A 16,362-nucleotide genomic window follows, 5' to 3' on the forward strand; every position below is an offset into this window, starting at 1 on the left:
TTTTGGATTGAATTGTAGGATAAATACACGACGCATGGCACAAATCAAACATTTGATTGCTTATAAATTGTGAGAGATATCAGGTAATAGAATTGAAATCTAAAAGAAAATCAACAAGATGTCCAAAGCCTTTAGAACATCTCTAGCAAAATCTCCAAATTTTTGTACTATTTGAAGAATGAACAGTGATTTTTACCTCTTAGTTACTCATTTTTTCAAATACACCTCCAACAGATTCTCTATACATTCTCTATCTTATTTAAATATTATTTTTTCATTCATTATTTATTCTTTTTTTAACAACTACACATCTTCCAACATTTTTTTATTCAACACCTAATTATTATAATAGGAAAAAAACATTTGAAGAATAAACAGTAGCTTATCAGACTTGATGAGCTACTGTTCATGAGCCAAAAAAAAATCTAGGAATAGAGAGTCCATTGAAAAGCTTTTTTTGGGTTTTACTCTCTATTATAGAGAGAATTTTGGGTTTACATAGACCATTGGAGATGCTTAGGCACTAGACTAATTCCTTTACATGTTCCTCGCATACCCTGGGGCTGCTTAGATAAACACTTCTCTAAGGCAAACTGAACCCAAGCCAAGTGTCACTCATACTAATACCCGACCCCCTTCAACCCCTAGATACTTAGTACTTAGGGAGATACCACATGGACCAAGATGTCCGGTGGTATGAGTTTGATGAAATACCTACACCAACAAAAAGATATTACGTGAAGTAACATTAAACTAAAAATTACATCAAACATAACTTGAATTTAATCCTATATATACACATAATTGATATTAAATAATCAGAGTTCTACGGTACACTTTTTTTACGTGCCATACATACCTAATCTTAACCACTAACATAGGTTACTGACTTTTATATAATAGTTGACGGTCATGATTAGGTAGGTATGATATATACAAAAGTGAAGGGAAAAAAAAGTGTACCGTAGAATAACCCTAAATATTCATGAACATATTACCCGAAATGTTTACCTATAAAAAAAAAATTCACCTAATGGGGACTATAAGTTCATTCAATAAACCACAATAGGGATTCTACCTAGACTTCTATACAAACAAGAGCCTTGCCTATTCATATGTCAGAAACTACAGAGGCAAATGCCCTCCATATACACACAAATATTCATCCAAGCGTCTTATGGCTACCACGAACCAGCCTCACTTTCTGCTATTAGTTCCCATTCGCGGTTTGCCTTTAACCTCCGATTCCTGCATCCCAAAAAATCACATAGTATTACAGCTGTAGTAAACAACCTTAAGAGTGGTTCCATAAGAAAATAATGAAAAAACAACCTGTGGTAGATGTAGGAAAATATGGGTCTTTGCTGTGGCAGGATTATGATTTTCAGCACCCTTGCTCCAGTCATAGCAGACCTACAAACAGAAGTTCAAAAACATAGTTCAGTGCCACTACAAGACCAAAGGAGTAAAGAACAAGATTAGCAGTCTGAACCTGCAAGACACATTTTTTTCATAATAACTGAGTAATATATTTCACTATAAAAGTGCAATACAAGACATTACCCTAATACAAAGAATGTATTGAAGAGAAACACACAAATGAACATCAAATCAAACTTCTAAATTCAAAAAATCAAAAAGTTACAAAAATTTTGAAAAACAACAGCCATTATCCAGTCATAAGGAGACTTTAAGAACAAAAATTTCAACTTCATATGGTAATTCACATCCTTCAAAAGTTTCTCTCCAAATACACCACATCAAAACCAATGGAATTATCTTTCAAAATTCACCACTACAATACCAAAATGTACTTTTCAGCAATGTGATCCATGGAATAATCGTTAACAAGCAAAATAAAAGTCCACATCTCCCTATCATATCACAATGAATAAATAAATGATCCATTGCCTCCCTATTTGATTTGTCGATGTACAAAACAAAAGGCAAGCAGTATTTGAAGTGAAACCAAAGGTTAATGTCATGCATCCCTTCCTACCCTGCTGATATAATCAGATATTTTTATTATTATTTATTTATTAATTTGGGAACACTTCTGCAAAAATTGCAGCACCTTCTCTGCCCAACAAAACCGATCATAAAAAAGTTGTTGCCTCATTCAAGTATAATATTAAAGGTGTACACACAACCCCCTTCTTCAACTATAAATTGAAAAGATTTGGATTCAAATCAAAAGATCCTCCTCCCACTCATGTGCCTATCTTGAACGCTCTAGCATTCTCTAGTTCAATTAGTGTTCACATATTGTAGACATAACATAGCTTCAAATGGTAATAGGAGGCCCCATATTCAAATTCAAATATCAATAGAACATACACCTAATACTGCCAGGAGTTGTGCACAAAAGAAGAAGAAATAGAAAATTCCATCTCCATATCAATAGAACATACACCTAAAACTGCCAGGAGTTGTGCACAAAAGAACAAGAGAAAATTCCATCTCCATAGAATAATTCAAAATTTTTGAGATATTTTGAAACATCTCATACATTTTTGCACCAATAAAATCATTGAGGAAGATTTCCTCACCATAGAAGAGAGACCCTAAAAAAGATACAATGGCATCCAAACCATGCGTTTTGATGGTTTCATCAAAGCTGTAAGAATTTTGATTTCTACATATCATTGAGTTTTTCACACAATTTCTGCCCTTCCCCTACAATGTAGACAACATAACTCATGCGCAGTGCTTTGGTGAGCGCTTGCGCAGGATCATGTTACAATATAGCATGTAAAGTGGCAGATATTTATTCTGTCATTCATGCCATGAATAAATACTTGCCGATACCTAAACATACAAAAATTGGCATAGTAACCAGTACAATTGGATTTAGGAAAATTTACTTATCATGTGTATACCCACTTAAATTGATAAACCATGATTGTCTCGGTATGTGTGTGGGTGTGTTAGTATGGAGAAAAAGAGAGACTACTATGACATAAACTCACTGGTGGTAGCAAAATCACAAGAGATAAAACGTACCGAATACGCATAAATGGAACCATCATTGTTGAACGTACTGCATGCTATAGGCTGACTGCACCTGAGCATGGCCTGAAAAGTACACACAGTTGAGTTAGACAAATACATGGAAAAGAATCAAGAAGGGGTGGTGGCAGGGAGGGGAGGAGGGAGAAATAGCATGAATCCTGTTGCTATTTTCAACTTGGAAAATCACTGGAATGACGTGTAGCTGCAAATAATCAAACTACAGGCAGCACACCAGTAAATTGGACACATACTGAGCCAAGGGAACAAAGTTTGGAACATTCAATCACCATCTGCATCTAGTACGTCAACACACGGTCTTAGGCTTATCACCAAAAAGGAATGAAAACACTAATAGCTTTTTTTACTGATTGATGGATGGGTAATAGTCATAGAATTTCAAATATTTGGAGGGTCGTCCCTCTGTGTGTCATGTGGACAATTTGGCAAGGGAGAAATAGGAGAACATTTGATAAAATGGAGTCTTCTTTATGCTATCAAATAGTGCTTATTAAGGTGCCTATATGATTGAATACAACTTGGGCAACATCCCAATTCCCACATTGTCTTTTCTTGATTTTTTGGAACTTTTGATTACGTGATTGTAATTCAGTAGGAGTGGCTTTTTGCACGTTCTGTATATGTGAACCATTTCTTATTTTGAATCAAATTAATTTTACTCATTAAAAAAATTATTTAAAAATTATTCAAAATTGTTCTACTTTTTGTAAAGTTAAATAATTTTACTTGAATTATTTTTCACTTAAGTCCCACCATGGTCTACCAATGGTTGGACCCCTGAACCTTGATCCTCTCCTTTGTCCAGTTCCGTGAATGGTCCAAATTTTAAAATATTACAAATGCCATCCATTTAATGTCATTAGCATATGTGAATTGCATATGTAGCAAAATACCCTTGTTTTGGAACTCGATATTGCTGATGTCGAATTCTAAGTAGAACTAGATATTAGCAATGTCGAGTTCTATGCATATTTTTAAGTCTACGTAAAATTTTCAAAAAAAAAATTAAGTGGCAAAATACGCACAGAACTTGACATTGCAAATATCGAATTCCAAGCAAAACTCAACATCAGCAATGTTGAGTTCCAAAACAAGAGTATTTTGCTACATAATTTGAAAAGGGGGCTGTTTGGCTACAAAGTTTAAAAATTAAGGCTATTTAGCCATTTTTGCCCTATGTATCCAGACACATTTGAGTTTCTCTATGTGTGTCTGTTAGATGAAATTTGTCATACCATTAAGTGCCAAAACAAGTTTCTAGTTGATTAAGCGATTGAAGAAAAAAACTATACTATTTTTTCTAAATTGTTACACCAAGAAGCATAGTTCAGTGAACCTTGTCCAAAAAGAAATTTTATATATAGTAGATCTGGGACATACCTTTAGTCTCTGTTTACTGTCCTTGTCCCAAAAATTAAAGGCACCATCAGATCCAGCTGTAGCAAATGTGTGATGCACCTAAAACAAGGGACGTCTAAATAAGATCTTGAACAGATGTAGTGAATACAGTATGAACATCTTGACCTTTCATTCTATAAATAAAAAATTCTAGCAAGTCTTGCTAGAACAAATAGTATGCACTATTCATAGAGAATTCCAAATTAATCAAGTATTCCACACCATAATTCTGAAGGAAACCAAGTTACATTGCTTCAAAGGTCCTACAACTCAAAGACTGAAAATAGAACTGATTTGATCATTGAAGCTGATATCAATCTTATAAAATGTTTATAACCAAGTTCTCTCTCTCTCTCTCTCTCTCTCTCTCTCTCTTTATTATTTCCTCCCAAATCAAGCCTCTATACTTTTTGTACCTTTTCTTGGCAGCCAAACAGGCTAATAAGAACCATCGTAGGATGTTTTCCAATTCTTTTTTCCCCTTTTTGGGGTAAAGATTTGATGGCCATGGAATGTGTTTGTCAAATTTTTGCACACCACCATTATCATTACAGAGGCTGGGTTTTCTCTTTTGTTTATTTTCTTTCTATTTTTATTTAAATTTTTGTATTAAAACCATAAATGAGGTTCAAAAGGAAATTGAGGATTTATTGGTCATATTCAAGTCATAGTGCCTAGGGTTTAGGTACCAACATGGATGTGCCACTACTTTCTTTTCTTTTCTTTTCTGTTGGATAAGATCATTTAGTGGCCACTTGTTAATCATGTATGTTACAATAAGTCTAATAGAAGGGATTATTTGCAACCTTCTAATAGTTTGTGGGTAAAATTGGCTGAACATCAGCTTAGACCATTGATAATTTGTTTAACAAACTACAAATAACTTAAATAGTTTCCAGCAAACAACAACTCCTTTGATTGACTTGTTTTTAAGAAAAATTTCATGGGATTGTCCAAGAAAAATAAGAGAAAATGGTTAGTAATGGACATAAGCTATTCATCTTAAGTGATTTTCAGAGATTTTCTTCATATGCTACTTCATACACCAGCAATCATCAGAACATTTAATCTTACAAGCAATGAAGTTGGATTTTGCAGAGTAGTGTTAAAGGAGTTCTCAACAGAACTCTTAGCTACACAAACTGAAACAAAGTAAACATTCACTCAACCAAACCCGTCAATTCAAGAATATGAAGTTGCACAGAGACAAAAGTATCTTCATCATATAAGTAGACTTAAGGCGGCTGATAATTAAGGAAAAGTGTCAAGAAACTACAGCAGTGGCATTGAAGAATCTTACAGGATGGAAGTTCAAAGAGTTGACTGCATATATCTCATTTCCCTCTCTGTGGCATTTGAAAGTAAAGTTTTTACCTTGCTGTGCATCATCCAGATGATGCACACCTACCCTTCCTTCTATTGAGCCAACCTTGTAAGAACATCACAACTTTAGTTTCAATAATTAAGGTAATTTTGATGATAATCATAATTCAAGCGACAAACAGGAAATAATGGCAGTGGAGTAGTTACACAGCAGAATATATTTGACACTGACAATATGTGAAGAGAATAGGAGCATATATTTACTTGTAATGATCTTATTAAGACAAAATAAAATCTAGTGTCAAATGCAATAATTGATATATAATTAAAATTACTATGCAATCTAGTGAGCCTAAATACACATATTAATGACACTGAGTAAACATTGCTCAAAGTAAAGTATCTTTGTTGGAGAGGATATAGGTGATACACATCAAATTCTAAGAGAGGTTGACAAAATTTTTCGAACTGCATAAGAGGTCACCCATAACTACCCAAAATGAGTACAGTACTTTGCACACATCATGCAGATGAAAGAGACCAATGGACGACATCTTAGCGTCACACACATTTGGTATATAGCAGTTAAAAGACTAAGCATGAGATTTTCAAAGGTTGTTACAACACTTCCTCCCTTCCCCCCCTCCCCCAAAAAAAGAGTTGCAGCTAAATGAAAATCAATTGAATATAAATATGCTCCAGATTGAAACAACACCAAGACAACCATATACCATTATGTGTGTATATATATGTACATATATTAATGTGGAGAGGATATAGGTGATACACATCAAATTCTCAAAGAGGTTGACAAAATTTTTCAAACTGCATAAAAGGTCACCCATAACAACCCAAAATGAGTATAATACATTGCAGACATCATGCAGATGAAAGAGACTGATGGACGACATCTTAGCGTCACACACATTGTGGTATATAGCAGTTAAAAGACTAAGCATGAGACTTTCAAAGGTTGTTACTACACTTCCCCCCCCCCAAAAAAAAAGTAACACCTAAATGAAAATCAATTGAATATAAATATGCTCCAGATTGAAACAACACCAAGACAACCATATACCATTGTGTGTGTGTGCGTATATACAAATATTAATAATTCCTAAATCCACATCATTAAAACTTCTTATCTCGCCCACCACTAGCCGCTATGACCAAGTGGTGTATATCTTCCATGTAATAGGCATGTTTGGGGTTCAACTCTTAAGTAATGAAATTCCAAAGTTGGATTGGCAGGACTTCTGGAATTTGAGGGCATCCCCTTGGGGATGAGCAAACTAAGTGTGCGTTTGGCATTGGCTTAAACAGCCTGTTTTTGTTACTATTCAGCTTATTTTTGCTACTATTCATGGGTCCCATTGCACTTTTTGGTACTATTCATGAGTCTCACTATACTATTTCAGCTACCTTTTAGTTTTATCTACAATACTTTCAGCAAAAAGTTTTCAGTTTCAGTTAAATAAACTGTTTCCAAACAAACATTAATTAGCCTCTGCCTATATATATAACATTAAAATATGAGCCTTATAGTAGAACCAAAATATTAATAATTCCTAAAACCACATCATTAAAACTTCTTATTAGGCCCACATTGGCCACTATAACCAAGTGGTGTATATCTTCCATGGAATAGGCATGTTTGGGGTTCAACTCTTAAGTTATGCAATTCCAAAGTAGGATTGGCAGGACTTCTAGAATTTGAGGGCACCCCCTTGGGGATGAGCAAACTAATTAGCCTTTGCCTATATATATAACATTAAAATTTGAGCTTTATAGTAGAACCAAAATCACCTAGGATCTTATGCCCAATCAATGGCCATCAACATCCCATTTTTCAATTACCATAACTAGCAAACTGGTACCATATTTGTATTGAACTCCCATCCAAATAATAGAAGATACCATGAAAAGTTGGAAAAATAAAAAAGCTAAACCATTATGCTTATGATCAAATTAAATTGAGATAAACGAAGAAATAAAAATTTATGAAAAATATAGTAAATGGGGCATGGGGAAGTTAAACTCAGAATTTCTTAAGAGAGAGGACAATAAAGGGTAAGGAAAACATAGAGTCAATGCATACCAAGAATCCCTGCTGATCAGGGAAAGCAGCAACACACCTCGTCTGATGCTTCAGGGGTGAAGGGATTCTCTTAAACTCAGTCTGTTGGTAACTGAATAATTATTTACTTAACAATATAACGCAAAGCTGAACAGGAAAATATATATGTGTGTGTGTGTGTGTGTGTGTGTCTTGGTACGTAAACAGTACTTATATGCATAACCCAAGTACTTCAGAGAGCACCTCATAGAAAATTCCAAATCATGAAATATAATAGAAAGCAAAGTTTAGCACAAGAAACAAAAATAAAACTCCTCTAACTCAATTGCAAAAATGTTAAGAGTGGAATGTAGGGCAGCAGCAATAAAGGATCTTTGGCAAGTATCTTCAAAGGTTTTCAGTGATCAAAGAGTCTATACAGCATTGAAATACTTGAACCATGTGTAGCAGACTTAACTTAATTCAGCCTGTTGGAGTGTCAAGTATATTGCTTATAACTGAGAAGAAAGCTTTCCCATTACTTGATGAAGAGAAAGCTCAACAATAGAGCAAAGAAATAGAGGGTACACATGTTGTGAAAAATGAGTTTGATGCGACAGCTATATTAAGTGGAAAAGCTTGATATGATGGTGTTTTCTGTGGATCAAGATACTATAATGTTTGCAACACTATTTCCACTCATTGAGTTTATCATTCCAAAGAAATTTAATGGTATGGTGAAACGGAAAACTTCTTTGTTTTTAATGTTGCCAAAGGTGCTTCACGAGTTGTTACAAGTATCAAGTGGTAGTCGATTGTATTTTTATTTTTTACTATTGGTCCACTAGATTTTATTTTACGTATTATTAGTTAAGTAGGTTATTGGTTTTATCTTTAATTTCCTATGGTTATTTTCATTAGTCATTTGACTCAAGTCAATTATGATTAGGATTTATTCTTTGTAGTGTAAATAAGTGCAGTATTATACTCCAATGGAGACAAGTTTATGATGAATAAAACTTCTATTGGAATATTTTCAATGCCTTGATGTTGATTCGAGACCAACCTAAGTATTGATTCTTAGGTTTTTTATCTCCACTTGGTGCTTACTCCAAACAACCATGGGTGTTAATTCCTATAGTTAATTTTTGGTTCTTGTTGATTTCCCTTCAATAATTTCACCTGCATCACTGTCCGTCAAATGTTATCTTTCCTTCCAAATGATCCACATAAGGCATAATGGAACCACATTCCAAACTTGATGCAAGGAGAGAAGTGCTGATAGATTTTATTGCGTTAGAATTTTATTTTGATTTTATTTCTGAATTTAATGTAATTGATTACATTGTTTCTTTCCTTATTTGTTTTAATCGTGAAAGCTCTACTTAAAGGCCAGAAGGGGGTGTGGAAGAATTATGTTGGAATTTCCCAATAGCTGGATGCTAGTTCCTAGCTTCCTAGGTACTGATGATATACAAATTCCAACCAATTACCACTTTAATAAGTAAAGCTATCTAAGCTTACGTGATCATAAGCATATTCAATGTCTAATTTGCAAATGAACCCTTGAATCTTTGAAATCTTTCATCAAAACTTTTATTTGCTATCAGCACCAATTGAAAATACTGAAACTTTCTCATCGTCCACCCCTCATCCTTCTCAATTTTCTAATTTATTCGTCCTTCTCATCCCCCTCAATGTTCTGATTAATTTGCCCCTAATCCTTCAGCAGTTCCAAAAGCAGGTCATCTCTCTCTCTCTCTCTCTCTCTCTCTCTCAGCAATTCTAGAAGCAGGTCAGAAAGTCACTATAGTTGAGCACCAGTGCCTCTATTTCCTCGTTCCAGTCATTGACCCCGCATAAATCCCGTAGTGCCATCACAAGCTCCTTCCATCTACTACCCTCTTTGCATTCAGGTATTATGATATAAGTTCACCTTCTTGCACTGCTCAACTCCAACACCAACAGAAATTTACATCCTCTGTTCCACCTGTGCTAGAGCAGTAAGATCCTATTTGGTTATCTCCTCCTTTACAAAAAATTCACAGACTTCATTTAATTCTTTCTCCACTGTTCAAGAACCTATACATGTGACCCGCTATCAGGAAAAGAATTGCAATAGCTGAGCTCTTGGGGAAGATCAGCCTGTTATCATTGTAACCATCTTACTCCCTGAAACAATTGATCGCATGATAACTTGAATCCTTTCCATGGCCTTAAATCCATTTCCAACAATGCTTTCCTCTAGCCTTAGCTCAAAGGTCTTGGCCTATATTATCTTCCACCCACCCATCATTGAATTACTACCTATTCTACAAGTTGAAAATCTATGATTTAGTACACCACAAAATGATTGGATAGATAATAAGAAGCCATTGTAAAATCACTGCATAATGTCTTATGAATCAAAGAATACCTGAGGGTTCTGCAAGTTAAAAACTACAAGATTTCTATCTGCAGTGCCAACAACCATCAAAGGATGCCTCACTGTTAATGCATAGCAGCGATCGGGCAGTTGTTGGGTATGAACTGGATTTGACTGCCTTGTATCCCAGTACCTGAAGACAGGGAGCAATATTTCTCAACAACCATAAGCAATTTATATAGTCAGAAGCACAGAATACCTGATCATAGAGATAGTAAAAATCAGGAAGGCACAAAATTGTACAAGTAGAATACGCAGCAAACTTAATACCCACATTACAACTCAGAATATTATGAAATACATGTGTCTCAATAGACAAAGGCTATGATTGGTTACAAACAATATTCAGGAAGCAAACAATTAAAGGCAGAATCATCAAGGGGAAGAACCTTAGTGTTGAGATCTATGAGAAAAATCAGGTAATACAAATGAAAGATCAGGAGAAAAAGAAATTGTACACGGGAAAGAAGTGGGCTCTTGGTGGTAAGCCAGGGAATAAATAATCATTTAGAAATAGAAAGAAAGAATTTGGCATATATCAGAATCATGGACACATCAAAGGCAGGACAATGTACATAAATGAAGATTTAAAGTTGTATATATACACATTTCACTTGTTCTCTATAAAGGTCATAATGCAAATATAGTTTGTCTACTAGATACAGACCAAAATGGTAAAAGGACAGGAATCAAAAGAGTTTCTCAATCTGTAGTGGTCTCAGGAGTTGTACTCAGACTTCACCATCTACCATAATCAGCACTGGTCTTTTGTTTTATTTTAATCATTGATTTTTTTTAACTTCAATTTTTTGGCAGAATGCCTTTGAATGAGCATGCAGACAATTCAACAAATAAGGAGAACATAGTGCATCTGGCCTAAATGACACCTTTTTTTTTTTTAATATAAATAAACACTTAACCTTTTTTTATGACACCTTACATCAAGTGAAACAATAAAAGTACTAGTGATGGATGAGCTCATTAAATTGATTCAAGAGGAAGTCCCTTAGTGTATACTTTTTGTAGATGATATAGTCTTAGTGGATGAAACTAAACATGGAGTTAATGTCAAGTTAGAAAATTAAGAGATGCTTTAGAATCTAAAGGCTTTCGGTTAAGTAGGGTTAAATCAGATTACACGGAATTTAAGGCAGTCTAGTAGAAATGGAACAAATATGAAAGGGCTGTAAAACTTGATGGTCAAGAGATACCAAAGAGCCAAAGGCTTTCAATATCTTTTATCAATAATGCATAACAATTGAGAGATTGATGATGATGTGAATCATACAATAAGGGCAAGCTTTCAATAAGGCTTTGTTTTTAGTGTTGAGACAGTAAAAGCAACCCACCCATCAGAACAAGTCACATGAACATGCATAATCATAATATACTTGATTAGTCATGTGACTTGAACATAATACTTTTTCCATACAAATGAGTACTGGCACACCAAAACATTATGCTAATTCAAAAGTCAAGAACTACCACTACTGCTTACACCCTATTATGCATCATTTGAACCAAAACACCACTTCAACTGCCTCTCAATAATAATTCAAACAACCACAAAATACATGGGTAGGTAAGAATTCATAGGGAATAGCAAGGACAAGTTCAATGGAAATGGAGTTTTTCTTTACTTCAAAGTCTTGTCCCAACTTCCTGTGACTAAGAGGTTCATCTCAGGAACCCACGCAACCTCTTTGATGGGCGCATCATGCATAGCCACCGTCACTGGTTGGCCACCAGATATTAACGGCCACATCTTGACTTGCTTGTCACAGCCACCAGAGAAAACAGTTGTTCCATCATCTTTCCATGTCGAGCACAAAACCTATATCATAATTTTATAAAAGACTGATAAAACAGCTCATATTTTACTAAGTTGACATAGCCAAATCAAATACTATTACATGTTACAACTATTACCATACTTTTTTTTTACTGAAAGAGAAAAGGCTTCAAGAACCAGATAGGTCTCAAGTTTCATAAATTCCTTACACTCAAAATATATTTAATTCTACTAAAAATTATGATCCCATGCTCGAGGGGAAACTTTATCCCCCAATGGTAAATGTATTAACTCCAAATTAGTTAAACAAAACAAAAGAATAGCATAAAAAATAACCACTTAAAATTTAAATAATCAATAGCAACCATACATGGAGCTAAACCTACAGTTCATCACACCAATTCCAACAATTCAACTTTTAATATGTAAAAATCATTTTACTTATAAGAGGTCAGACCTTGCCGATGGCAAGTGCCATCTGCCCAAGAGATATTTTGCAGGTTCAAGTCAGAGAATCACCCTCTCCAAAATTGGGGGTAAGGCTACATACAAACCCGCTCTCTCAAACCCCACAAAAGCAAGAGCCTTGTGCATTAGATACAAGTCAACCTTTAAGGTAAAATTTTATTGAAGACCTTGGTGCGATGGCAAGTGCCCTCTGCCCAAGCGATGTTTTGCAGGTTCAAGTCAAAAAATAATCCTCTCCAAAACTGGGGCAAGGCTGACTACCAATAACCACTCTAACTCTGCAGAAGCAAGAGCCTTGTACACTAGGTATGACCTTTAAAAATTTTTTTTTTTTTAAAGATAGAAGAAACTCATAAACAGATAGGGTAAACAAGAGATTTCTCTAAAGTATTACAATCTAAGCTTCAGAAGATCCAAAAAAAATCACAAAAGAGGGACAAGAAGCCCCACCAATAGCAATAGTACTCCATTCAAGCAAAGAATGCATCAAAACGAATTTGATCTCATTAGAAGAGTTCTTAACACTTTGAAAAGTTCATTATTCCACACTCTCAAAATCGTCCACAAAAGGAAACAAGGTATCAAGTCGAAATAAGACTATCTTTGGTATCACACAATGAACTCTTGCTGATAGGAGTGGGCATCTATCATGGCATCACACAATGAATCCCAAAGGCAGAAAAAAACAAGGGACCACAACTGACATACAAAAGAGCAAAGCAGCAATGATTGACCAACATATTCACATCTTCAAGCACTAGCTTATGGTCTTTTTTTCCCTTTTTCCAAATAGCACCCATAATTTTCCAAAGTTGATGCATTTGTTATACCCAATCCACAACTCATGAATAGAGTAATCCACCAAATTTGGAGCAGACAAAAGAAGCTTGGAGCTTAAGACATGCATCAATTAATAAGATGGGAAAGATCTGTATTATAATACTGTTAGGCTGATTCAAAGGATTGAATCAAAGACAAACAATCCCAATGACAATTATAAAGTAAACCTTTAATCTTCTAAATTGGTACTCTTGAAGTGGTGTGGATGTTAATAGCAATTTAAATTCACTTAATATAGTGTGTCTACCCACTTTTTTGTAGCATTCTCATGCTAGGAGACAATGGAGTATTTGCTAGAGGAAGGATTTTTTTTTTAGTAATAGATATTTCAAATAAAATTTAGATCATATGAAGAACTTGAGACTAATTTACCTTCTCTACTCACTCTCTTGAGTCTCTTCTATTTCAAGAAACACAACTCATAGTCATAACATGTAATATTTTCATAATTAAACAGGTAATAGCATATCATTCAATTTTGGGATTCCTTTAGGCCTTATTTGTTACACCATATGAGGATTAGGATTAGGACTAGATAGTCCAAAGTCCCATGTTTGGGGCTTTTTAGTCCCAAGATAATTAGTCCAGAGGAAGAAAATAATCCCGTGATCAAAGGATTCTTGAATATCACGAATGAGGGTGGGATTAGGCCAGACTGACTATTTGTTCCTTGCGGAGAAAAGATAACTCCAGAGCAAGCAGTGAGTGACCAATTGAGCAGAAACTCAATATGCCATTTTTTGTGCACCATGACCAACATGTGCATAGCCAACCACCCCATCTGATCCATCAAATACAGTAATTGAAATAAAGAAAGCACATCATATAACGCGTAACACTAATACTAAGTCACATGAAATAAGCACAATACACAAGAGCCAACTTTTAGTATATTACATATGACATAATTTTGTATGTTGTGAAATTTTCTTAAATTATAATTTTTTTTTTTTTCAAAAGAAAGTATATAATATCCAAAGTATTCCACCCATCTTTACATCAAACACACAATAGGATCACATAATACATCCTTAACTTATATGCACTAACCAACCAAACATAAGATTATGATAATAATTATCCAATCCTTTTGTGTGGACTGCTGTATGGGATAGGATCCTTACAAGTGATAATTTGAGGGGTAGAGGTTTGGAGTTTGTCGATTGGTGTATCATGTGCCATAGTAATGGGGAGTCAGTGGATCATTTGTTACTACATTTTGGAAAGGCTTATCAGTTGTGGAGTTTGGTGTTTAGATCTTTTGGGTGTTCTTGGGTCTTGCCAAATCGGTTGCGGATACCCTATTTGGTTGGTGGAATTGGCCTGGAAAGCATTTGTCTAGCATTTGGAATTTAGCTCCATTATGCTTGATGTGGTGTCTTTGCAGGGTGCAAAATAAGAGGACGTTTGAGGATATGGATAGTTTGGATGACCAGCTACTGGCCTCTTTAAGTGGCACTTTGTTTGACTAGTCTCGCGCTTGGGGACTCACCTCTAGTGATTCTCTCCCAATGTTCCTTACCTCTCTCCTGTGTACTTAGTATCTCTTCCTTTCTTTTTCTTTATACTCTTTCTTTTCCCTTTGTATTTTTCTCTCTGCCTTATGTTTTTCTGCATAAGGTAGTGTTCTTGAATATATATCTTTATTACCTATCAAAAAATAATAATTATCCAATCCTGTGCAACAAACCGCAAAGCTTCGCGTATCAATTTTAACTGTTTAGTGAATCAATTAATGTGAAATACACATAATATGGAATACAAGTTGTAAATATTGTTAAACAAAAACTCCATTGTTACCGGCTGGTCATGCAATATCGATGCCCTGGGCATGCTGGCAAGACTTGTCCCACCACGGGTTATCTCCCAACATCGAACCTATACAACACAACACAAGTGTTTCAAACAAACATAAGATAACAAAGTTTCAGTTCAAACAAAATCAAATGGCATTATATATAACTTCATATAAATTTTCTTAGCAACCAAACAGAAATCAAACATACCTGGCTGTCCCAAGAGGTGGCGACGAGGAAGTTGGCTTTGGGACTAAAACTGAGGCTTGAGACAGAGTCATTCGGAGGTTGACCCACCTACGAAAAAGTTAACCATAGTAAGCAAAATTTGTGAGAGAGTCAAAGGAAACACTGGGATTTGCAAAGGCAGTACCTACTTACCTCGAATGAATTGTTTGGATTTGGATTGGACACTAAGAAATTCGACATTGAAGAAGCTTCACAAGTAAAATGGGGAACAGAGTGAGAGAGAGAGAGAGAGAAAGTCACATAAATTCTCCTCTCTTTTGCTTTGTTTGGAGGGAAAGGGACAGAGAGAGAGAGAGTGAGAGTTGAGAATGAATAAATACAGCAAGGAGAGTTGTGTGGTGTGAGTGTGTGGACTGAGGGAGGTTGTAAAAGCTACGCTATGTTTTCGTAATCGTCCCTTGGCTTTGGTTCAACCATTTTTTTTTTTTTTTTTAACTAGCCTTATTGAAATTTTGAATTTTAAAATAAAAATTGGTAATAAAATGCAAAACTAATCTCCAAGTTTTAGATTTATTCGTTTCTCAAAAAAAAAAAAAATAGATTTATTCAATTAAGGTAATCCTTCAAACTTTTGTTAAAAAATTTTCAAAAAAAAAGTTTGAAAAATATTTTTCAATCATGAATTTTTTTAAATAAAAAAAATGTGAAGATAAATCTAAAAAGTTGAAAAATTAACCATAACAGATAACAAAAATGGATGAAAAAGTTTTAATTGAATAAACTTGAAAATTAGAAGATTGAAATGAAAAAAAATAAAGTTAAAATACTAAAATGAAATATGAAAAAACCTAGAGGGTCAATTTTGCATCTTTGCCTTTTTTTTAGCAGATAAAAATGGTGATTCGGATGGGAGAAGATAAAAGAAAAAAAATTTAAACTTATGAACTTTTTTAAAAATAGTAAATTACTCTATTAACCAGTTTATGTTTTTAATTTAAAATTATTTAACTAAAGAATAGGGATATTTTTTAGAGTTTAAGAATTT

General features: G+C 34.6%; 1 protein-coding gene across 1 annotated transcript; it reads right to left on the bottom strand.

Annotated features, from left to right (window-relative positions):
• Positions 1-772: 772 nt before the first annotated feature.
• Positions 773-15,761, bottom strand: LOC126705413 (protein RAE1-like). Its single transcript, XM_050404415.1, has 11 exons — positions 15,510-15,761; positions 15,339-15,425; positions 15,133-15,210; positions 11,873-12,066; positions 10,224-10,365; positions 7,850-7,930; positions 5,729-5,857; positions 4,411-4,488; positions 3,004-3,075; positions 1,333-1,413; positions 773-1,248 (listed from the first exon to the last, which is right to left on the bottom strand). The coding sequence occupies exons 1-11, from the start codon at positions 15,555-15,557 to the stop codon at positions 1,198-1,200; spliced, it is 1,041 nt and encodes a 346-aa protein (XP_050260372.1). The 5' UTR covers positions 15,558-15,761; the 3' UTR covers positions 773-1,197.
• Between the last annotated feature and the right edge of the window lie 601 nt (positions 15,762-16,362).

The sequence above is a fragment of the Quercus robur genome, chromosome 11 (genome assembly GCF_932294415.1).
Source record: "Quercus robur chromosome 11, dhQueRobu3.1, whole genome shotgun sequence".
NCBI lineage: Eukaryota > Viridiplantae > Streptophyta > Magnoliopsida > Fagales > Fagaceae > Quercus > Quercus robur.

Excerpts from the sequence above, each read along its gene's own strand:
- LOC126705413 (XM_050404415.1), bottom strand. The coding sequence starts at position 15,557 with ATGTCGAATTTCTTAGTGTCCAATCCAAATCCAAACAATTCATTCGAG. Across the intron at positions 15,426-15,509 it reads ATCCAAACAATTCATTCGAG|GTGGGTCAACCTCCGAATGA; the intron begins GTAAGTAGGTAC and ends ACTTTTTCGTAG. Across the intron at positions 12,067-15,132 it reads CGATATTGCATGACCAGCCG|GTTTTGTGCTCGACATGGAA; the intron begins GTAACAATGGAG and ends ATTATGATATAG.